This window comes from Vicia villosa, linkage group LG4 (assembly GCF_029867415.1).
Source record: "Vicia villosa cultivar HV-30 ecotype Madison, WI linkage group LG4, Vvil1.0, whole genome shotgun sequence".
Classification (NCBI taxonomy): domain Eukaryota; kingdom Viridiplantae; phylum Streptophyta; class Magnoliopsida; order Fabales; family Fabaceae; genus Vicia; species Vicia villosa.
The window spans coordinates 26,904,482-26,930,552 of NC_081183.1; the positions used below are offsets into that span (position 1 = coordinate 26,904,482).

The 26,071-nt window shown below is 34.8% G+C and overlaps 2 protein-coding genes and 2 non-coding genes across 4 annotated transcripts; 3 read left to right on the forward strand and 1 right to left on the reverse strand.

Moving 5' to 3' along the window:
• Nucleotides 1-8,806: 8,806 nt before the first annotated feature.
• On the forward strand, nt 8,807-11,884 carry LOC131594657 (cysteine synthase-like). Its single transcript, XM_058866842.1, has 9 exons — nt 8,807-8,951; nt 9,050-9,159; nt 9,659-9,716; nt 9,858-10,121; nt 10,299-10,436; nt 10,558-10,609; nt 11,085-11,224; nt 11,438-11,518; nt 11,645-11,884. The coding sequence occupies exons 1-9, from the start codon at nt 8,913-8,915 to the stop codon at nt 11,732-11,734; spliced, it is 972 nt and encodes a 323-aa protein (XP_058722825.1). The 5' UTR covers nt 8,807-8,912; the 3' UTR covers nt 11,735-11,884.
• Nucleotides 11,885-12,011: 127 nt separating this feature from the next.
• On the forward strand, nt 12,012-13,365 carry LOC131594658 (uncharacterized). Its single transcript, XM_058866843.1, has 2 exons — nt 12,012-12,627; nt 12,701-13,365. The coding sequence occupies exons 1-2, from the start codon at nt 12,344-12,346 to the stop codon at nt 13,191-13,193; spliced, it is 777 nt and encodes a 258-aa protein (XP_058722826.1). The 5' UTR covers nt 12,012-12,343; the 3' UTR covers nt 13,194-13,365.
• A 133-nt stretch (nt 13,366-13,498) lies between these two features.
• TRNAD-GUC (transfer RNA aspartic acid (anticodon GUC)) lies at nt 13,499-13,570 on the forward strand. The gene has a single exon. It is a non-coding gene; the product is annotated as a tRNA-Asp (tRNA).
• A 66-nt stretch (nt 13,571-13,636) lies between these two features.
• On the reverse strand, nt 13,637-13,710 carry TRNAI-AAU (transfer RNA isoleucine (anticodon AAU)). The gene has a single exon. It is a non-coding gene; the product is annotated as a tRNA-Ile (tRNA).
• Between the last annotated feature and the right edge of the window lie 12,361 nt (nt 13,711-26,071).

The window sequence follows — 26,071 nt, forward strand, 5'->3', positions numbered from 1 at the left end:
GCCTATCAAATAACAAGTAGTAACATAACAGGTTCTCGAATCAAACGTAATACATAACCGAATAGAAACATGAGTTTAAATAACTAGTCTACCCAGTGTTACATGACCAGAGCATCGACTCACTACCTAATCTCCAAATAACTCGGAAGAAACTCCGACTAAGATCACACGCGAGCTACTAACTCCATAACTTGGATGTCGCCAAACGAGGGCAACATTAAAACAGAAGGGTGAGAATACGAATCATTATGAAGAAAGTATAATAAGATATAATGGTTAATCAACAATTATAGGAATCTATCACACCTTGCTAATCATGTAAAATAATACTATTCCATATATTCACATATATTAAGCATTCAACAAGTATAAAGTGTGATATTCCAATTTCAATACGATATTTTCCAACTATGCACATAACTATAATTATCACATATTCACACATTAAACCAAGTATGTATCCAAACATCACCCATTTCAATTATCCAGCTCATACACGTATCACAACAACATCAATTTCACATATTCAATTATCACATAACTCTAATGTGACTCAATGCAAGATATGTGACACTATGCATGTGGTACCTCAATGTGAACCCAAAGTTTCACCGCTTTCCGATTCAATATCTAGAATCCAAGCCACGCTTCCGATCCGGACAAGACCAAAGCCACCACGTATGTTTCCAATTAAGGATCAACGTATTCTACGTCTATTTCTATTCAAGGATCACCGTCTATTACCATGTGAACTCACAGTTTCACCGCTTCCACAATAAAGCCGACCATGCTATGAATGTATGTACAAATACCAATAATATATGCAATTAAGATTATCTCATCAACCTTAACTTACCGCATACCACGATAATCCAACTCTATGAATTATCCGCCAATTGTACACAACATTCACAATACATATATATCATTCACATATAAAGGCCAATAATCTATTACGATTCACAAAATTCAAACAATGTTATTCCCATTAATCACCAATTCTCAACATATATATACACACATATGTCATTTTACACAATCACATAATGATTAAATAACCTTCTTCTGAAAAAACTATTTTTATTGAAAAAAATGTCGCACTAGCTTTCTAACGCTTCGAACAGGGACTCAAACAAATTCACGGTTTGAAAGTTACGAATTTTTAAAGTTTCAACAAAATTATAAACACCGACATTATAAACTGACGACTCTAAACATACAAGAATAACCCGTATAAATTTAATTGGCTAACAGTCTGACTCAAATAATAATGAATCAACTCTAAGATAACTCTAAAATACTCAATTGACACAATAATTAGCTTCACTAGAAAGTCATATTACTTAATATTTATATAGACTAATCTTTAAAATTCTTTGAAAGCTTAAACTAAAAAAAAAAGAACATACAGTATTTTTTTCTATACACAGGTATCCACACGCCTATTTTACCATAAAGGGTCCATTTAAATATGACTTCAAAGTGATATATGAACCTATTAGTATATTAACATTTTACTAGATAACCCACTCACACCAAGATCATGTATATAATAACATCACATGTTTATAACATCACACTGCTATTTACCACATAGAAACATACTACTTCATTAGTACATCATTGTATGAAACAAGTAGTCTCCTAATGACTCACCTTACCAAGCTACACACTGACACAATAATTTACGGTCATTATTTCACATCAATATTCGGTACACATGGGATATACAGGAACATACTTGTCTTTTAGAAACATAATTTCTAAATATGACTTCAATATTTCAAGTAGTTGTAATATTAACTCTAACAATGTGCTTCAAACCTCTTCAATATTACCTCTAAATTATGTCTTTTAGAAACATAATTTCTAAATATTACCTCTTCAATGTGCTTCAAACCCTAGCTTTCTTCCTTGTTGTTCTTCCCCTAACTTTTTCTCCTTTCTCCTCTATTAGTCTCCTTTCTCCTCTTCTTTTGCAAATGAACAAAGTTATGATATCTCTACTCTTCCAACCCTTACTATATTATTCATATTGGGCTTAACACATATAATTCCACTTCCTAACTAATTAGGCCCAATTGATGAAATAGAGTAGTTCAAATAAATAATTATGCTCCAACAAATAATATTATTACCCTTAATATTATTTTCCAATTAATCAAATTAAATCCGAATTTATCTCAATTAAATAAAAATCCAATAATGATATTATTTCTAGCCTTGAATTTGTTAGGAAAAGCTTCCTTGATGCTCCTGGAACGCAAATTGATCCTCAAATCTTTCTGAGAGTGGCTGCCAATTCGAATCCGAATTTGCTTTGAACTTGAATTTTTGAGAACTTAATTAGGGCTCCTGAGGCTGTAACTTCGTACCCTAGTGATATGTGCAAGTTATGTACTTATAGGAGAAGGATTAGGTCAATGAAAACTGAATAAGATCCCTTTGAGTCTTTGATTGAAATTTGATTGGAAATATGATTTTAAAAGTTTCTAAAATACGTCAATTTCAATATTTCTTCATCCAATCTTCTTTGCACGAATTTTGAATGATTATATGGTATAATTGATGATTGGAATCAAGTGGAAGTATAATCAAAACAAATCCTCTTAATATTTTTCACATTATTTGATTTATATTATATTTTTATATAAATTAAATTCAATAAAAATATGAATATTAAACCAAAAATTCGTGGCATTGGATATGGGGCCCTAAATATCATGAGGACAAAGATTGGATCTTAAAAACTTGGGCTTATTTGCAAAGAAATCCATTTTGAAGCCTTTTACTTCACATTTTTTCTCTTAAAATGGTCCAACTTTGACAAGGCATATCTCACTCAATTTTTATGATATGGAGGAGTTCTAGGACTTTTTGGAAACCTCAAGATATCCTCTACAAGCCACTTTGGAGCATTATTTCCATTTGGAGATTTTATCTTGATGATATGGGCTTTGACAAAAAACTGCTTTTGGTTGACTTTCAAAAAGGACCTATAATATTTTGGTCCGTGCCTCTCAAATGAAGCATTTATTGCCTTGGAATGTGAGAGGCAAAGTCGTAGAGAATTCAATTTCCTTCAAATTGAGTTTTGTATGGGAAATTTCTGATGTTCCATGTGAAAGTTATGGCTGGTCAAAGTTCAGTTGACTTTAGGTCAAAAAACCCTAATTTAGAAACTTTAGGTTTTGTTGATTTCTGAACTTTCCTTGATGGATCATGATAAATCCTTGATAAAATGATGAATGATACTTCAAAATACAGGATGTTGACAAAAAATCAGGAATTTTGACTGTACTTTGACCACGATTGACTTTTATGTCAAATCAGTCGACTGTTGACTTTCTGAGCAATTGACTGAGCAATCATTGGAATTGAAGCTTGAACTTTGTCATGGGGATGCTTTGAAACATATTAAGTCATATGAAACCCTTTGGAGGACTTGATTCATCAATTTCCTTCAGGGAATGCAAAACCCTAGTTCAAGAAGTCCCTGCTTAGGAGAGTGTGCCTTCAGCCAAGTCCTTGAGCTTTTGGTTTTCAAATGAGCTTGAGTATAAAATATGGTGAGCAAATTTTGGGTATAACACCTGTTAACAGGATATATCTATAGGACCCCCGGGTAGAAGAAGGCTCCGCATCAGCCTCCTCGTGCAACTCAGGAGGTGGCATCGGAGAACCATAATCGACTGTTGCTGGCACAAGAGTATAAGAACTGGCTCGACGACATCTGCAGGCGGAGGGCGTCTGTGAGGAACCCTCACCATCATCCCAGGGCCTCCGGGATGAAGTAGTAGATGGGGAAGACCCCTTAACTGGAACAAATAGAGAAGGCCCTGCTGGAACAGATTTAGCAGGAACATCTGCTCGAACGACAGCTCCATCAGTCACTTGTGACACTACATGCATCCGTTCACGCCGCACAAGAGGCATGATGTGCAATCCTCCCACATATAAGTTTGTCTGAATGGTCGGCCATAATGTTTGCATTATATTACAAATAAAATCGAGTTAGATACAATTTAGCTATAACAACAAAAGGGAAAAAAATAAATTTACTTCCGTTGATGCATCTATAAAAGTACCTTATATTTCAAAAAACTGAGTTTCTTCCGTAGGCGCATCTACAAAAAGATCTAACGTTTCACATGTTCCGTAGATGCATCTACAGAACGTTCTGAAACCTCTAAAACACAAAAATGGCATTTGTTTAACACATCAAACAATACCTACATTGTCTCTAAACTATATTTCTAAAAGTAACTAATGATTTCTACACCTCAAAATTGATTCAAACTCTATTACATGAAATACTCTCAAATAACTCAAAAACTCGAAAACTTACCAATTAAATTGAGTTTTGAAGTTGTTGGAATGTGTTGATCATTGATGTTGATGATAATGACCGAACTCGAGAGAAAAAAAACAACTTTGGTGGAGGTTTGATTTTTGAGGTTGAGAGAGTTTGAGAGTTTTGAAATGAGAAATGTGAAAAATGAGGGAGGAGAAGAGTCTGGTGCGAAGATAACATCAAATGCTTCCGTAGATGCATCTCAGCAAGCTTCTGTATGCGCATCTACGGAACAAAACAAAATTTAAACAAAAAAATGTGCTTCCAGAGGTACATCCACGAAAGCAGAGGGCATTTTAGGAAACTTGCATGGTGCATAAGAGACCCATGGGGTGGGGTAAGATCTTCTCTAAAATGTAGAGGAGGAGGTTTCTATAATTTTGACACAAATAAGTAGAAAAATGGCATGGTGATAAATTTTTCCATTTTCCCATCATCGCCAACAAACTTTGTCGTAATTTTTCCATCACCAAACAACCAAAATATGTATCATAGACCTTAAATAAATACTCACGGGGTGAAGTTTTCTCGTCATGAACCCAAAATACTGATTGAGTTTATGCCCGGACATTAAATTCCACAATTCTCAACTCAAGATGATATTGAAAATATTACAATTGAAAAAGAATAAAGGTGTTCAGTTAAAAAATATCGAGAGATATTCATAAGGGATAAGGATACACTTCTTATGCAATCATGGCTCAATGTTTTAAAGGATACAACTGCAGGAGTTGATCAAAAAGCCGAGAATTTTTTGTTAAGAATCGTTACCAGTTATAACCAGAATTATGAGAAGTCAAAAGAAAAGTTATGCGACCAATTAAAAAGTCGATGGCATCGAATAAATGACCAAATTAAAAAATTTGTTGGGTGTTACAAACAAGCTGTTAAAGGAAAAAGTGGGACATTAGAGTCCAAATTGGTAAAATTAAGGAGGATTGTTCAGTACTGAAGATTAAAAAAGGGTAGCAAGTCTATGGATTTGTACGGTTAACTAATTGTTAATGTAAGACAAGCTTTCTATATACATGGTGCTTAAGTTCTACCAAGATAACAAACATGAAGATGCAGTGTGCAATAAAGAATAATGTTACTGAAGTAATTTCTTTGAAATGATTTTTATCCTTTTGGTTATTCATGATTATTCTGCAATTGGAAATGATTGTTAGAGTAAGTTACATCATTAAATTATTTGTATGAAATAGTTGTTTTCTCATTATTATCTTCTTTGTGAGAGACTTTTAAGTAAATTTGTTCACCTTCTTTGTTGGAAGAAGATTTTTCAAAGATTCTACCAACAGTTGATTCTTTGAGATTTCTCATTGATGTTAAATCTCTGGATAGGTTTCTACTCCTTTCTCATTTATTCCTTTAAAGATTCCACTAGATGAATCTTCTTATTATAATCTATTCTTGATGAAGTTTCTTCATTAGACATTGAATCTTCTGAGTACCATTTACTCATTCAAACATCGAGATTGTTCTTTCAAAAGAGACTATTGGAGTTGATTCTTCTTTTTCTTCAAATGAGTTATTTGATGAAGTTGCTAGATATTTTACATATTTGAGCTCATCCCTTCATATTTTAACAATTGAATCAACCCATTAAATTTCTGGATGATTTCTTCCTTCTTGGATATTTCGTGAAAATCTTAAATATTCTTATTTATCGATTTAAGAATTGAACCAGGTTTCTGATTCTAAATCTTAATTCTTAAATATTTGTTAGTGAAGAAAGTTCTATTATGACTTCCAAATTTTTTAAGAATTGAAAACCATATGTGAAAGCAAACTTCACATTCGTTTAATGTTTCAACTTTTTCGTCTTATGTGTTCATCCCCTCTTGTTCGATACTTGGAAATACTTCATAAATCATTTAAAAAATGTCCCACATTTTCTTGGCGGAACTATAAGTTAGAACAAAAGAAATTTATTTTCACTTAAAGACACAACTAATTTTTTTTTTAGTTTTAAAATCAATTTCGAACTTTCTTTTTTCTTCTACGGTCCAAAGAACATCCAGTTTATCTATTACTTCACCATTAATACAATGAGTAGGGATAAACAGACCGTTGATTATTGTTTTTCACAATTCAATATCAAAATTTTGAATGAATATTTTAAATCTAGCTTCTCATAGTTCAAATCTATCGCTATTAATCAGTGAAGTTATCTCCCTCTTGTTAAAATAAGTGTGGGAAGTCATCTCCCTCTTGAAACGATTAGTCTTTAAACATGATTTATACTCTGGTACCACTTGTTGGACATATGACTCCATACACAAGAGGGGAGGGGGTTAATTGTGGAGATTTGAAAACGATGATTGTAAACAAAATAATTAGATAAATTAGAGTTTAAAACTATTTATAAAATAGTTGAAAATATGCAGCAGAAACTCAAGATAAATAAAAACAATCAGAAAATAAAAGAGATAAGGGAAGAGAAATAACACCGAAGAATTATACAGGTTCGAGCAAAAAGACCTAATCGTGTCTTCAATAATTGTTCTTGAGATTATGCACTATGTTTGAGAGCTTTTAGAAGGTTATACTATGAATCCCCTTATACAAGGAAATGGAGTTTGAGACTAACTTTTAACCAAACAGCAAACACAACTTAATGCGGTTAGTCTTCACACCAAACAGAGATTTTGCATATGTTGGTCTTGAACCAAGATAGAGTTTTGAGTTGACTATCCTCCAAACTGACCCGGAGTTTTACATAGGCTGACCACGAAACGAACCGAGTTTTTTTATTAGGATAGTCTTAACCTATTGAGTTTTTACACCAAACTACACTAAAAAACCAAGGGAGATTTAAGCACGGGCTGATCTCTAATCAATGGAGCTTTTAATTAGGCTAAGCTTAAGAGTCGTTATGAAGATTCTTATTGGTTGATCTTCACAAATCAAAAGAGATTTTTTTCTTCAATGGCAAAGCTCACGAATCAAACAAAGACTAAAATCAATCCCCAAAACAAACAAGAGCTTTTAAATAATTTACCTCCCAACCAAAATAACAACGTCTTAAGAAAGAATTATTTACACAAGAGAAAAATTCATGTTGAACCCATGACAACTACATCCGTTATTATTCTCTACTCATGTCTATTCACAACTTTTGAATTGGAAATCAATATAAGTTAATACAATCTCTGTGGGACGATACTCTTACTTTTATTACTTACTGCCACTTTAACTATGTATACTTGCACATAAAAGGAAATTTCTCAACAATCTTCAAGCACCATCACTTGAGCCAACATAAAACAACAAGACTGATAAATACTTCTCTTAAGAGCGTTGCCAACATTAAAACCAAAGCAAAAAATTGATGCAATTTTCATACCCACAAGAACATGGATCCATAAGCTACTCTTCTCAGGGCCACCTTTTCTCTCAATCCAAAGACATTACCAACATTCTAGAACCTGCTTGTCTTTCTAATACTAGAGCATCAAATAATCATATTTAATTGAATGTGAAACATGTTCCTTTTAACGATGTTCTTCTATCACATCCCACTTTGTATCTTACTTTGATTGACAACTTAATGTATCTTACAATTACCAAATCATATATTTCTTTGTTGAGAATAATAAGTCAAGTGTGAGTTGGAGTCCCGCATTGGTTATAAATATGTTGGTTATAAATATGGAGAGTTGAGCATTTATAAGTGGGATAACCCATACACCTATCACTTTCACTTGAGGGAGAGCATTGTGAACTCACACTTGAGGGGGAGTATTGAGAATAATAAGTCAAGTGTGAGTTGGAGTCCCACATTGGTTATAAATGTGGAGAGTTGAGTATTTATAAGGGGGATAACCCATACACTTATCACCTTAAGGTTTTGGATGAATATCCGGTGTCTCTCTCACTTGTGTGTTGCTCTGGACCCAATATTAAATGCTCCTCCTCATGAACTAACATTCTTATGGTGTTCGAGTTTTCGCTCAATCTGTTACCGACTCTCTTATTGCCATTCGTTCGTCTCATCTTTCTTTTAGATGACTGATTTGTTCACGATGTCTTTCAACATTTTAATTTTTTAATTGACAAACTCTCGACGCTCTCTATCAATATATCGTAAATTTGAGCGAGTTTGTACAACTAACAACTGAAATAAATTATGTCCTATTATTAACAAATTCAATATTAATTTCTTAGATATACATTCTAGTTTAAATTAAAAAAAAAAAATTTCTTTACTCTTTTTTAATTATCATTTTGAGTTTATACTCATGGCAAGACAATCAATAACTTTTTCCTATAACATCCTCAGTCATTTCATTTATTTCAATTTATTCAATAAATAACTAAAAATATCATTAAGAAACTAATAATTAATGGATTAAATTTTTTTAAAAAAGGACAAATAAAAATTATTTTTCAATAAATACTACAAAAACAAAAGAGTCCAAATAAGGTGTAGTATTGTTCAGTAGTGAAGATTAAAAAATAGTAGCTAGTCTATGAATTTGTACAGTTTAATAATTGTTAATATAATGCAAGTTTTCTTTGTTCATGGTGCTAAGATTCTACCAAGATTACAAACATGGAGTTGCAGTGTTCAATCAAGAACAATGTTACTGAAGTAATTTCTTTGAAACAATTTTTGTCCTTTTGGTTATTCATGATTTTTCTGCAATTGGAAATGATTGTTACAGTAACTTAGATGTTAATTTTTTACAGTTAATTGGAAACACTCCCATGGTTTATCTTAACAAAGTTGTGGAAGGTTGTGTTGCTCAGATTGCTGCCAAGTTGGAGTCAATGGAACCTTGCTCAAGTGTCAAAGATAGGTATCAAAAGAGTTTGATCTTTGGTTTTCTCTGTCATGAATTAGGTTTTATTCTTTCTTTTCTGATCTTTGATTTTTTCTCTATACTATATCACTGAAATATAATCAGAAATTTAATTATTAGAGAAAAATATTTCGGTACTGGAAGTCTGGAACTAGAGTTGATTGGAAAGAGTGGATTCAGAGTCTGTTACGAAAGATTAACATTCCAAGGCTCGAGTCAGTAAAAGAGTGAAAAGTGAAATTTGAATGAGAAAGAATTTGAATATCTGTGGAGTGTCGCGCTTTTCTCTTTAAATAAGGGAGGTGGCTGATAATTACACGCTTGTGGAATAGCTTGAGATGCGGTTAGCTTTGGATTGATCTGGAATGTTAGCATGACGTTCTTGTGGCTGATAATAAGAGTTTGATTTGAAAAGCTGAAGAGACTATCTAGTAGAGCTGAATCACCTTAGGTAAATCGAGAATTTCTAACTGTTATTTGGATATTCGGGATGCAGGATAGCATTGAGTATGATCGAGGATGCTGAGGATAAGGGTCTGATTACACCAGGGAAGGTTAGTAATACGATTCTTGTTTCGAGACACTTTTTTCCCCCTTATAGCCAATCATGTCTAGACATAGTAATGCTATGCTCGATGTTGAATTTTCTGAAATGAGATTTTTCTTTTTTCCGGCTGTGAACATGGTGGTGAAAGACTGTTCTTGTCGAGACTACAAGTGGGAACACAGGAATCGGGTTGGCCTTCATTGCAGCGCTTAAAGGTTACAGGCTAGTTTTAGCAATGCCAGCTTCAATGAGCCTCGAGAGAAGAATTTTGCTTCTCGCTTTTGGAGCTGAGCTGCATATCACAGATCCTGCCAAGGGGTTTAATGGTAGTCATAAAAAAGCCGAGGAGTTAGAGAAGGAGATACCTGATGCTTTTATGATTCGTCAATTTGAAAATCCTGCAAACCCGAAGGTAATTTCATCTTGAGGTGTTGTAATGTTGGAAATAACTCCATTTGTCTCGCAACAATGTTATGTTGAAAATTAAAAGTCACACTCGTTTTAAGATGTTTCTTTTCGTAAATGTGGCAATAGTTGTAGGACAGAAGAGTAACATTCTAATGAAAAAGCTTTTGTTACATCCTTGTAGATTCACTATGAAACTACTGGCCCTGAGATATGGAGAGACTCTGGCGGGAAAGTTGACGCCCTTGTAGCAGGTATAGGAACTGGTGGTACAATAACAGGTGCAGGGAAGTTCCTCAAGGAGAGAAACCCGGAAATCAAGGTTCGTTTTATGTCACATGAAATGTCTGTGTGGAGTGGGGTGCATGTGGAGGGAAGATAGTTTAAATTCTCTTAAAGTTGGAATTTTCTTTAAGATGCTAATATTGTGTGTTTTCATCAAGGTCTATGGAGTGGAACCTGTTGAAAGTGCAGTATTGAGTGGAGGACAGCCAGGTAAAATTCTCTACTAGAACTTCCATACTTGTTGTGTTTGTATTTTCTCGTTCAACTCCTTTAACTTCTAGTATTTTCTTCCTAAAATTCTTTTGGAATCTTCTGCAAATCCTAACTCAACTGGCAGAAGTCGATATTGTTAGGTTGAACGCCATTACCAGAGTTCAAACCCTGATACTCACGGCTGTGTGTGTGAGTTTCTAATAGATATTATCACTTTGTCTACAGACAAAAAAAAAAAACTTTTGGTATCAATCTTAGTGAAGCATATATCCTTCATTGCATCTACCAAACTAAATACTATGATTGTTCAATCATGCTTTAATTTTAGAAACATTTATTACTTTTCCTAATCAGCTTGTTGAATTACATGCTCAATTTCCTTTCATTAGGCAATTATTCTGTATTTTACTTTCAGACTCTGACATCTGAACGGCGATATACTAACCGCATATGTTACGTGTATATGTTAAAGGCATGCATCTGATTCAGGGAATTGGTGCTGGCATTGTTCCTGAAGTGCTGGATGTTAATCTACTTGATGAAATTATTCAGGTCACAAGTGAAGAAGCTATAGAAACTGCTAAACAATTAGCACTAAGAGAAGGTTTGCTGGTACGACCATGGTTATAAATTTAGACTCCTTTTCTTTTGAAATTAAAATCTCCATGTATCACTATAGGCATGTTTGAATGAATTTATTTGAGTTTATCAACTAGCATAAGCACTTGCAAGACTGTTTGAGAGAGCTTATGAAAACATCTTATGATTTGTCCATAACTTGTTTTCAGCTTATTCTATTTTTATATATTGAGAATCATGTTTTAGGTTGGGATTTCGTCTGGAGCAGCAGCCGCAGCAGCAATAAAACTGGGAAAGAGGCCAGAAAACACCGGCAAACTCATCGCGGTACGTTTACGCACCTCTCAACAGTTCAGAAAACAATTCTGGAGTACTTGATGTGTCATGTGCATTAATATGATGATAAGAATGTTTCGAGTAACAGACGAATCCACGTCGTTTTGGTTGGTGCAGGTGGTGTTCCCTAGTTTTGGTGAGCGTTACCTTTCTTCTCAGTTGTTTGAGTCTTATAGACATGAGGCAGAGAAGATGACATTTGATTAGGGGAAACTGTTATTATAATAAATACAAAACAAAAAAAAAGATGCTTAAATGCAAGGTATCTTGAAAAAGGAATGTGCTCCTTCTTTGTATTGACTCTTGAAAAGAAGTCAGAATCTTTAAGAATATCCATTTCAGAATTCCTTTTGGGAAGGACTCTGTTTGTTTTTTTTATCCACTAGGCCGTGTTTCTATCTACGAAGCATGCACACTGACACTTCGACACCGATAATACTTTGAAAAAAAATTAATAAATTGAAAGTAATCACAAGTGTCAGTGTTGTGTTAGTATTGGTGTCTCACACTGACATAGACAGAGTCTCACATTTTTTCAGAGGTGTCGATAATAAAGAAATTTGTCCCTAATTGAAAGGAAAAATATAATAAAATGCAAGGACCAATATGCAAAATGACAATCTTTGTTTCTATTCATGCCAATCTTATTTTCACATTCAAAGAACATCACACAACAAAACAAAGTTAACAACAACAGCCTCAATTTGCTTCATCACACAAACTCACAAACACAAAGCAGAACAATCATCTTACAAATCTCAGCTCTCTAACATAATTAGTACTATCTTTGAAAACCATTGAAGCATTTCAAAGGTTATGGCTTTTCTTCTACCAAATCTCCAACCTTATCTTCAAACTCAATCCAAATCCAAAGACAAGCCTCTTCATCAAACCCTTTCACAACCAAAACCCACTTCTCATTTTCATGTATCTTCAACTTCCTCAGCTTCTTCTTCTCCCTTAGCCAATCTTCAAACTTCAACTTCACAACAACAGCTTCCAAAAGATGAATTCTATGTCAACCTTGGACTTGCCGTGCGAACTCTCCGCGAAGACATGCCTATGATCTTCATCAAAGACCTCAATTATGATATCTATAGGTAACTTCACTATTAATGCTTTAACTTTTATCATCTCCATTCCTTTTTTCATTGAAATTTGATCATTTTTCAGGGACGATATAACATTTTTGGACCCGTTAAACACATTTACCGGAATCGAAAAGTACAAATTGATCTTCTGGGCATTGAGGTTTCATGGAAAACTCTTGTTTCATGAGATATCACTTGATGTATACAGAGTGTGGCAACCTTCAAAGAATGTAATACTGATTAGGTGGAACCTCAAAGGCGCACCGCGCGTCCCTTGGGAAGCTAAAGGAGAATTTCAAGGCACTTCAAAGTATAAGTTAGACAAAAATGGCAAGATTTATGAACACAAAGTTGATAACTTAGCATTCAGTTTTCCACAAAATGTTAAACCAGTTTCAGTTTTGGATTTGATTACTTCTTGCCCTGCAAGTCCAAATCCTACATTTTTGTGGGGTTCTGTGGATATCTACTCTTCTTCATGGATAATTTTATATAAGACAGTTAGGGAGACAATATTATATCAAGAAAGAAGTTTGTTGCCACAAGATGGTCTAGCTACTTGTTCATACCTATGAGCTATCGCACGACGGATCCAAAAATTGTAGGAGCAATACTCATGTAATGTATGATGTATAGTATATGTTGTGACAACTTATATATAACAATCAATATGTATAATATCGAGTTTGTTGTAGTCGGCTACCTGGATCCGCCCCCATTGTATAATATATATATATAGATCAAAGATTATTCGTTGATTTTCATTCAAAATGGTTAAAACATTTTACTTTGCAATACATATGTGTCTGTTATTGATAGAATGCTAACTTCTGATAAAACATACGTAGTATAGATAACAGAGTTAGAATTTAACACATAAGTCGTTGTAGTATAGTGGTAAGTATTCCCGCCTGTCACGCGGGTGACCCGGGTTCGATCCCCGGCAACGGCGAATTTTGATATTTTTTCTAAATTTTTTGAGCAAAAGCGTTAAAAAGTTGAACACAAAATTTTTTTTTGGCCCGTGCAGGTCTCGAACCTGCGACCTTGGCGTTATTAGCACCACGCTCTGACCAACTGAGCTAACGGGCCTTGTTGTTTATCAATTTCAGAAGTTTATATCATTCATTATTGCTATGTAATTCCTTAGTTCAACTCAACAAATTCTGTTCTGCTCACATGACATGAGTATGAGTTACACTCTTCCCTATTTAGTCTGTAAAATGTCACCAAAGCTAATTTTTAATAAAACAACAACGATAGGATATTATATCTAGATACGAAACATACTTTCTTTTTATTTTTAGACAGAAAGCAAAACATAGTTTCTACTTTTAAAAAATTTAGAATTTCTTTTATGATATATCATGTTGATTAATGATATGAAAAGTGTAAGAATGGTGGGTCAATAATATTTTTTAACTCAAATTTTCTAAGACTTCTATATCATATGTTTTTTATGTTTATTTTTAACAATACATTTTTTTTATACGTTGTACTTAAAATCTTTGACATCCAACACGTGATACCTCACTAAATCGTATGCTTTTATCATTATAATCTTGTTTAAAGTTATCAAATTTCAAAAAGTATACATTTTTATTGGAAATTTTGAAAACATACCGGAAATTTCAAAACTTTATCGAAAATTTCAATTTTTTTTGGTAAAAACTCATAAAAATTCGACCAGCTATTTCGAAATGTGGGAAGTAATGATTCTACTTGATTCTACTTGATAAATGTGTTTGCCATGGAATTGGTAAGTACAAAGTTCTATTGATAATCTTAATTACGAATGACTTTCTCGAGGATAGGTAACATAGTAATTTTTAGGTTACGATGACACACTTTCATTATGTAATTTTATTAAGTATTTGCAGGTGTTTAAGTCATGTTTTAGATTAATTTGCATTAATTTTGTGAAGAAAAGGAAGAAATACAAAGAAATGTGAGAAACATAGTAAAGACTAGGAAATTGTGAAGAAAAGGAATTATACATCAATGGAAAATTAGCCTTGATTGTGGCATGAAATGCTGAAAAAGAGACAAATCGCGCCAAATTGTAAAGTGATAGCGATGCGATCCAACTTCCACACAGGACATCATGGTATGATCTAAAAGTATCATGGTGTGATAAGCCTCATATTTGGATGCGTTTTGACTTCTATAGAAGGGCAAGAGGCGGAGTTTTAGAGGGGTGTTTTTCTTGGGATATGAATTTTAACAACAAAGACTAAAATGAAGCTCTGGAATGAAGGTTTTCATAAACCTAAGCGAAATTTATACTAGAAATTCATGTACTATTTACATACTTTTATTTTTATGACTTATTTTAATATGAGAAGATAATTTTCTTTGATTAGGGTTTGTTAGAAGAACCTGTATGAACATGTTGGATCATATGTTTGAGTTTTATACTCTTTGGATATTTTGATTAATTGGTATTTGTTATTCAGTTAAATCTTGTGTTCATTGCTTTGTATGTGTTGACGAGCTCATATATTGAACCTAGAATTATAGGGAATACTGGCCCTAAATATGTGATTATGAACTAGATTAACTGTTCAACTTAGTAATAGATTAGGAATAAGATATTAGAAGTTGTGATTTAAGGATTTAACATTCACATTGCATGTTATAACTTCGAATTAACCTAAGAGATTTGAGTGTTATAGTGTAGAATAATGAGTTATACACCAAGAAGTTGGGTGGGTTTAACGACTTGGTTAAACCGTCACAATTTTAGATAAATCAACTTAGGACAAATAGATGTCGGCATCAGCAATGACATACATGGGATTTAAAGCAAAGCCTAATCGCCTTTATTCTGACAAAGTTTTGATTATTTTATTTATGAATTTATGTCAAATGAAACCTTGAAAACCCCCAATTTTATTATCATAACACATTATTGTTTTGTTAAAATAAAACAATCCATGTGGATGCAGATTTAATTTTATTACTTTGATAAGATTTAATACATTTGCTAAAGTTCTATCACTTATCTAAGGAAAAAGCCAAAGACACAAGAGTAAATCTCAAATCCTCAAATATAACGTTAAACCTCTAATGCATAGATGGTGGATAAGCAAAGTTAAAGTCACAATACAAAGTACACAAGTTGTACAAAGCACACATGAAAAGACACAAACCACATATATATAGCTGGTGCACAAACAAAGACCCCAAACCTAAAACATGTAGGTGGTGCACAAATAAAGAATGGCTAACCCCCTTTGTTAGACACTATAGAATGGATGCACTCACGCCATCAAGACCGTCGACCTTGAATTAACTTATCACTTGGGGTCAAGAAAGTGAAGCATACATTTGGCCGAGTTTACTTTAGAGAGACATCCAAAGACAATCAAACATATATCCCTAAAATGGACACAAATAGCCTGAGACATAAACCCTTAACAAGAGGCTAACAAAGTGTTCAACATGTGATTCCAAATACAAAAGGGGGGTAAATCGTGAAGTGCATAAATCATGATTAATTTAAAAATTCTTTTATCGTGAAATAAATTTATTTTAGTGCAGAGATAAAGCAACGAAAAATAGAAAGAAGGATATTGAGAGGAAAGAATAAATAAAATAACAAAAAAAAAAGATTTGGATAGAGAGATTGCACTAGGATTTATAAAGGTTCAACTTACCACTTGACTCCCCAAAATTTATTCTAGAGATTTCCACTAAAATAATATCTTGAGCCTTTAAGGATATGCCCAAGAACCATATTACAATAGATGTGAGATTTTATAGACGCTGAACCCCTAAACCAAATAGAGCTTTTGACGACTGAGCTTATAAACCAAACACATATTTTACTCGCTAATCTCAAGAACCAAATAGATATTTTACTAGGAAAATTCCAAGAACCAAACAAAGATTTTACCAGGACAATCTCAAGAACTAAATAATTAAAATAAAAGAACCATACTTGATGAAGAATGTAACACCCCAGTTCTACCCCGCAAGTATAAGCGAAAATCAGAGTGCATTCAAAAATATTCATCAAAATATGGGATGTCATATTTCGACTTAACCAAACAAACATACTTATATTGCATTTAACAAAGATACATAGCATTTGGAAAAAAAATCTTTATCCAACAACTTCCAATTTCAACTTATAAACATCTTTCAATTCAACTTAAAACAAATGTCATCATGGAATACAACAATTAAATAATAACGACTAATCCCCCCGAGTGCTACGTATCAGAGCAATAGACACCAACTCGACTTGCGACAAAGCAACATAAAGACTTCATGAAGTCACTTCGAACATCCACAGCTAATCTTGAGTACCTTTCCATTTCCCATGGTATGGGAAATATCAGCAAAGGGGTGAGATATCTTACAATATAAAGGAATGCATGATAAATAATATAGGAGATATAGATCATACATAATTTCACCACTTCACATCACATAACATCTTACAACAATTTTCATCGTAAAACAACTCATCAATATAATACAACTTTCAAGATGGAAACAATGTCATTAATCAATTAAGACAACATATTCAAATTCGCAATTATACCGCCATCACGTTACAATAAACATGGATATTCAACAATTCAAATCACATAATCGACTTATGAAATGGCAACAATGTCAACAATCAACCATGACTATATACACAATTCACAAGTAAGATTCTAACACATCACGACAAACATCTCATCATCACGTCACAACAAACATCTCATCCTCTCAACAATACAAACACAATTCAAATGAAATTCAATGCGACTCGAATGTGACTCAAACTTATGTAAAGGCATGTGGTACCATTTGGAGTAAAACTCCCGTCTCAAACATTGCCACTTGGGCCATAGTCGTTGCCATTTTCAGGCTAATTGTCGTTGCCACCTTTCAGGCTAATAGTCGTTGCCATCTTTCAGGCTAATAGTCATTGCCATATTTCAGGCTAATAGTCGTTGCCATATTTCAGGCTAAAAGTCACTTATGCAATGGATGCGACTCAAATGATGCACATCCACAAATACAACATAAACAATACGTTACAACATCGTCTAAATCACCATCAAACATTATCAATTAAATGTCGAACTTCAACAACAAAATCATCATCATTCATAAGAATGAATCACTTCACAATCACGTCACTATGTTGCATCATCATACAACAATAATTCACTTCATAATACGTCACAATTACAACTTATCAATATTGACCATTGGGTCTAAGACAACAACGACAAATTCATCATGTTACAACAACAACAACAATTCAAAATATTAAAATAACAACAAATCCATCATATTACAACAACAACAACAAATTCATCATATTAACAACAAACATCACCATAGACAATTCAAGTAACGATAAAACATGATTAGTTCAACTTCTTAATTAAAAGCGTATTTATTTATTATTTCATCACGATACATCATTATCTCATCATAAGAAAGGTACATATCATCATCTCAATAGCATTGTATCGTCATAAGAAAACATACATCAAGTTAGCAACATGGTTATGTCAGTTCATAGCAAAAAGCATACTTCATATGTTAACACAACATAGTTCATAACTTAATCCTAATAAACATAATAGGAGACTATATTATATGGATCATTTCATTTCATCATGGTATAGTTCATTGTGTTAGCTTTCCAACGCTTTGAACGGTGCATCAATCGGAGTCCAGAAACTCAAGTTATGGCCTTTACAAAAAATCTATCAAAAGTTGGATGCTGCTCAGGTCGACGCAAACATTTCTCAGGTCGACGCATGGATGTTTCTACCCCCCCGGGTTTGCTCAGGTCGACCCATGAGTCGACTCATGCTGGTCTTTTGGGAATCTATAGGTCGACGCATGCTGAAGAAAACTAGATTTTCTGCCTTTTTGGGTTGCTTAGGTCGACCCAGGCTTCTGTGTAGGTCGACCTACGCTGCGTAAAAACCCAGAAATCACCATTTTCCTTCCCCATTCACCTCATACAACAACCACTAACCCTCATACAATTTATACATCAATTAATAGAAATTTATCACACATATAAGGTTCCTAAACATATTCCTAATCATGGGTTCACATACAAACATCATCCAACATACTTAGAATCACAATTTAATAGAAATCCAGTATGAACCCTAATAACTTCAAATTCCATTTTCACACAATCATGGATAACAACATACAATCAAAACCCCATCATATAAAACTCTCTCAATTCCACCAAATGCCCCACAAATCATTCATCAACAACATCAAGATTGCAATTCTCACACAAACATGGATATTCAATTATGAAGTCTAATCTCTACCATACCCATCATCATGCCAACCCTTAGAGAGTAAGAACCCCACCCTTACCTTAGCAAAAGCTTCACCTTCTTCAATTGAGTCCTTCCTCTTCATGCCATAGCTTTCCTCTTCCTTCCCTTCTTTCTCTTCTTTCTCTTCTTTCCACCAAAATAAGTTATGAGACCCAATCTCTAAAACCCTAACCTTTACTATCTCACTAATGGGCTTATCCCATAACCCATCCATTGTGTTATATTTCTTCCACTTAGGCCCAATTCATAACATTCCTCTAATTACTCAATTAAGCCAAATAACACACCTAAATAAATAATCGCATAACATAACAAATATTGTTAGAACAAGATTTGTTCTTATCAATTATCTTAGTTTTGATGATAACAATAATATGAATTTTGCTTAAGATAATATGGTACTCTAATCCAATGCAATTTCCCTTTCAGGAAATATATAAAGAGTACGCATAATTCAGCGCTCAGAAGTTGTGTCTCAAATGGTTCAGCATGCAACATCAGAACATGGTCTGGCAAGACATCAGAAGATGGTCGAAGCAGAATCAGAACATGGGTCTATGGAAGCATCAGAAGAACATGAGATCAGAAGCACTGAAGATCAGAAGATGGTATCACGCAACAGAAGCACTTCAAGATCAGAAGATGCTATGCACCAAGCTGTTTGACTCTGATGATATTCAAACGTCGTATTCACAAACATCAGATCAGAAGGAAGTACACGTGGCAGACTACGCTGACTGACAAAAGGAACGTTAAAGCTACTAAAGGCTACGTCAGTAGACACAGCGTGAACAAGGCTCGAGGTAGTTGACAAAAGCGTATAACATTAAATGCAAAGCTGTACGGAACACGCAAAGCATTAAATGCATTCAACGGTCATCTGCTCAACGCCTATAAATATGAAGTTCTGATGAGAAGCAAGGTTAACGATTTCGCACCAATACAATTCAATTAACTTGCTGAAACTCTGTTCAAATCAAATCTCAGAATCTTCATCTTCATCAAAGCTCACTACATTGCTGTTGTAATATTTTAGTGAGATTAAGCTTAAACTGTAAGAGAAATATCACAGTTGTGATTATCGCTTTTAAGAAGCATTTGTAAACTCTTGAATTGATTACATTAAGTTGTAAGGAACTAGAGTGATCGTGTGATCAGTATACTCTAGGAAGTCTTGGCAGTTGGCTGAGCAGAGAAGTCTTAGGAGTGAACTAAGCCTAGAGTGATCGTGTTGATCAGTAGACTCTAGAAAAGTCTTAGGAGTGAACTAAGCAGTGTTCCTGGAGTGATCAAGTTGTGATCTGTATACTCTGGAAGACTTAGTCGTGGACTAAGTGGAAAACCATTGTAATCCGTGCGATTAGTGGATTAAATCCTCAGTTGAGGTAAATCATCTCTGCGGGGGTGGACTGGAGTAGCTTCGTTAACAGTGAACCAGGATAAAAATAATTGTGCAATTTATTTTTATCGTTCAAGATTTTAAGTTACACTTATTTAATCCCCCCCTTTCTAAGTGTTTTTCTATCCTTCAATTGGCATCAGAGCGCCGGTTCTAAGGTGCAAGCACTTAACCGTGTTTAGAAAAGATTCAGGAAGAGAAAAACGCTTCATTTAAAAGATGGTTGATGAAAGTGAAAGGACTACACCTACACCTGCATCTACATCTGGCTCTGCCGAGCAATACAACGGTAACAATGGTTATACTAGACCGCCGGTATTTGATGGTGAAAACTTTGAATACTGGAAAGATAAACTGGAAAGTTACTTTCTGGGTCTAGATGGTGATCTATGGGATCTTCTAATGGATGGTTACAAACATCCCGTAAATGCCAGAGGCGTGAAGCTGTCAAGGCAAGAAATGAATGATGATCAGAAGAAGCTTTTCAGGAATCATCATAAATGCAGAACTGTTTTGCTGAATGCTATCTCTCATGCTGAGTATGAGAAGATATCTAACAGGGAAACGGCCTATGATATATATGAGTCCTTGAAAATGACTCATGAAGGAAATGCTCAAGTCAAGGAGACTAAAGCTCTAGCCTTAATCCAGAAGTATGAAGCCTTCAAGATGGAGGATGATGAAGACATTGAAAAGATGTTTTCAAGATTTCAAACTCTGACTGCTGGATTGAGAGTTCTTGACAAAGGATACACCAAGGCTGATCATGTAAAGAAGATCATCAGAAGCTTACCCAGAAGATGGGGTCCGATGGTGACTGCATTCAAGATTGCGAAGAATCTGAATGAAGTTTCTCTGGAAGAGCTTATCAGTGCCTTGAGGAGTCATGAAATAGAGCTGGACGCAAATGAGCCTCAAAAGAAAGGTAAGTCTATTGCATTAAAATCAAATATCAAGAAATGCACTAACGCTTTTCAGGCTAGAGAAGAAGATCCTGAAGAATCAGAATCCGAAGAAGAAGATGAATTGTCCCTGATCTCCAGAAGGCTAAATCAACTCTGGAAGACCAAGCAAAGGAAGTTCAGAGGCTTCAGAAGTTCAAGGAAATTTGAACGTGGAGAATCTTCTGATGAAAGAAGATTTGACAAGAAGAAGGTCATGTGCTATGAATGCAATGAGCCTGGACACTACAAGAATGAATGTCCAAATCTTCAGAAGGAAAGTCCCAAGAAAAAGTTTCATAAGAAGAAAGGTCTTATGGCAACCTGGGATGAGTCAGAAGATGAGCAGGCCAACTGTGCGCTGATGGCGACAGAAGATGACGGATCAGAATCTACATCAGAATCAGATTCTGAAGAGGTATTTTCTGAACTTACTAGAGATGAGTTAGTTTCCGGTCTAACTGAACTTCTGGAACTCAAGTCTCAGATCAGTCTCAAATACAAAAAGCTGAAAAAGCAATTTGAATTTGAAACAAAGAAGCTTGAGTTGGAGAATTCTGAATTAAAAGAAAAACTTTTAAAATTATCCAATAATGTTGGATCTCCTTCTGATTCAGAAAAATCCACTCCTAGTCTAAACCATATTCTGAAAGAATATGATTTAAGTTTCAGGAAGTTCTTATCTAGAAGTATTGGCAGAAGTCAGCTAGCTTCTATGATATATGCCGTATCTGGAAACAAAAGAGTTGGCATTGGTTATGAGGGTGAAATCCCATACAAACTTGAACCTGTTGATGAAATGAAAATTACATACAAGCCATTGTATGATCAGTTCAAGTATGGCCACTCTCATGATATTAGGCACACTTCACATGCACAAAGTTTTCACATTACACACACTAAGAAGCATGTGACACAACCTAGGAAATATCATGAAACTCATATTAAAAATTATCATGCTGTTCCTCCTATTGCTTATAATGTCAAACCCAAGTTCAATCAGAACTTGAGAAAATCTAACAAGAAAGGACCCAAGAAAATGTGGGTACCTAAGGATAAGATTATTCCTATTGCAGATATCCTTGGCTGCAAGAAGGACAAAGCACAACATGTCATGGTACCTGGACTCTGGATGCTCGCGACACATGACAGGAAGAAGGTCTATGTTCCAAGACCTGGTGCTTAAGTCTGGAGGAGAAGTCAAGTTTGGAGGAGATCAGAAGGGCAAGATAATTGGCTCTGGAACTATAAAGTATGGTAACTCTCTTTCCATTTCTAATGTACTTCTTGTAGAAGGATTAACTCATAACCTCTTATCTATCAGTCAATTAAGTGACAATGGTTATGATATAATCTTTAATCAAAAGTCTTGCAAGGCTGTAAATCAGAAGGATGGCTCAATCCTATTTACAGGCAAGAGGAAGAATAACATTTATAAGACAGATCTGCAAGATCTTATGAGTCAGAAGGTGACTTGTCTTATGTCTGTTTCTGAAGAGCAGTGGGTCTGGCACAGACGATTAGGTCATGCTAGTTTGAGAAAGATTTCTCAGATTAACAAACTGAATCTTGTCAGAGGACTCCCTAATCTGAAATTCAAATCAGATGCTCTTTGTGAAGCATGTCAGAAGGGCAAGTTCTCCAAACCTGCATTCAAGTCTAAGAATGTTGTTTCTACCTCAAGGCCACTAGAACTCTTGCACATTGATCTGTTTGGACCAGTCAAAACAGCATCTGTCAGAGGAAAGAAATATGGATTAGTCATCGTAGATGATTATAGCCGCTGGACATGGGTGAAATTCTTAAAACACAAGGATGAGACTCATTCAGTGTTTTTTGATTTCTGCATTCAGATTCAATCTGAAAAAGAGTGTAAAATCATAAAGGTCAGAAGTGATCATGGTGGTGAATTTGAGAACAGATCCTTTGAAGAGTTCTTCAAAGAAAATGGTATTGCCCATGATTTCTCTTGTCCTAGAACTCCACAGCAAAATGGGGTTGTAGAACGAAAGAATAGGACTCTGCAAGAAATGGCCAGAACCATGATCAATGAAACCAATATGGCTAAGCATTTCTGGGCAGAAGCAATAAACACTGCATGCTATATTCAGAATAGAATCTCTATCAGACCTATTCTAAATAAGACTCCCTATGAATTGTGGAAGAATAAAAAGCCCAACATTTCATATTTCCATCCTTTTGGATGTGTATGTTTTATTCTGAACACTAAAGATCATCTTGGTAAGTTTGATTCCAAAGCTCAAAAATGTTTCCTTCTTGGTTATTCTGAACGCTCGAAAGGCTACAGAGTATACAATACTGAAACATTGGTTGTGGAAGAATCAATCAATATCAGGTTTGATGATAAGCTTGGTTCTGAAAAACCAAAGCAGGTTGATAATTTTGCAGGTTATGATATCGACATATCAGAAGTTGTTGAGCCTAGAAGCAATGCATCAGAAGCAGAGCTTCTCAGAAGCAAAGAATCTGAAGATCAAGTATCAGCTTCACTGGACGATCTAAGTATTTCTGAAGAACCATCTGTCAGAAGATCATCCAGACTCATCTCCGGTCATTCAGAAGATGTCATTCTTGGAAAGAAGGATGATCCAATCAGAACAAGAGCATTCCTTAAGAACAATGCAGACTGTCAATTAGGTCTTGTATCTTTGATCGAGCCAACTTCTGTTGATCATGCTCTAGAAGATCCAGACTGGATAATTTCCATGCAAGAAGAATTAAATCAGTTTACAAGGAATGATGTTTGGGATCTTGTTCCTAGACCAGATGGATTCAATATAATTGGTACAAAATGGGTCTTCAGAAACAAGCTCAGTGAGAAAGGTGAAGTGGTAAGAAACAAAGCCAGACTGGTGGCTCAGGGTTATAGTCAGCAAGAAGGGATTGACTATACAGAAACCTTCGCACCAGTAGCCAGGCTGAGTTTGAAATGAGCATGATGGGAGAACTCAAGTATTTTCTTGGAATACAAATAAATCAAACATCAGAAGGAACATATGTTCACCAAACCAAGTATGTGAAGGAACTTCTGAAGAAGTTTAATCTTCTGGACTGCAAAGAAGCCAAAACTCCTATGCATCCAACATGCATCCTAGGTAAGGATGAGGTAAGTAAGAAGGTAGATCAGAAGTTATACAGAGGTATGATTGGATCTCTTCTATATCTGACTGCTTCTAGACCTGACATTCTGTTCAGTGTTTGTTTGTGTGCTAGATTCCAATCAGATCCTAGAGAATCTCATTTAACTGCTGTTAAGAGAATTCTAAGGTATCTGAAAGGTACTACTAATGTTGGTTTAGTTTACAGAAAATCTAAAGAATACAACTTAGTAGGATTCTGCGATGCTGACTATGCTGGAGACAGAATTGAAAGAAAAAGTACTTCAGGAAGTTGCCAATTTCTTGGAAGTCATTTGATCTCCTGGTACAGCAAGAAGCAAGCAACCATTGCTCTATCAACAACAGAAGCAGAATATGTTGCTGCTGCTGGTTGTAGTACACAGATGCTCTGGATGAAGAGTCAGTTGGAAGATTATCAGATATTTGAGAGTAGCATTCCTATCTTCTGTGATAATACTTCTGCTATATGTTTATCTAAGAATCCTATTCTTCATTCAAAAGCTAAACATATTGAGATAAAACATCATTTCATAAGGGACTATGTTCAGAAGGGTGTTATATCTTTAAACTTTGTTGATACAGACCATCAATGGGCTGATATCTTTACAAAACCCCTGGCTGAAGATAGGTTTAAGTTCATTCTGAAGAACATCAGTATGGATTTATGCCCAGAATGAGAAGATGAGAAGTTCTTATATATGAGTATCTTCTGAAATGAATGTGGAACATTTTTTTTTGATAGAAGTTCTGATTGAATTCTTTTAGAAATTATGATTCGGTTATTACTAACGTTTCATTGTCTAAGTTGATTCAGAACCTCTTTTAAAGCAATACAGCTGTTACGCTTTGTCTCGGGATGGTAAACCTGTCGTTACTATTCATGGATAAACGCGCGTGCAGTTGAAGGGACGCCGACCATAGGTAACTGTGCTAGTCACCTCATTTGTCTTTATTATCTCTCCTCACGTCACGTAACATTAAATGCATGTCATCATTTGCTTCATTTTATTTCTTTTTAAATCCTCTTCAAACTCTTCTATTTCCCTCTCATTGTTATCTATCTCTTTTCCATATCAAACCCTACTTGTTCTTTTTTTTTTTTTCTGCAAACCCATCATGAACTCTTCATCAAGTCCAGGAAATAATGAAAATGATCAAAGCAACAAAAGAAAAGCTGTTGAAACATCACCTTCCAAACCCAAAAAGATCAAAATCACCTATGATCCTCTCAAGGTGAATCCTTTCGAAGCCATGTTGTCTGGAAATTATTCTAGACGTGTTTTTCATCCTCCTGGTGAAAGCCCTCCATCATCTCCATCTTCTTCCTCATCTTTCGACCTTCTAGACTCAGCGTCCTCTTCATCAAACCTTTCCTCTCCCTTAATCTCTTCTGAAGAAATCTCTTCATCTTCACCCGCTGAGAATGTTGTCTCTGGTAAAGATGGTGGAAGATCTGCTTCAGGACCAAGTCTTCCTGATCCCCCGTCTGAAAGCCCAAGAAGCAGTCAATAAGGCGTTTCACTCCTTCATGGCATGCTGGCACAGACGTTGTCTTAGCTAGGGTCCTAGGATTTGGTCTTACTAGTTTTATTTGTTGCACATCTTTTTGTAATATCTTTTGATCATTAATAAAAAGTTTCTTTGTGTTAC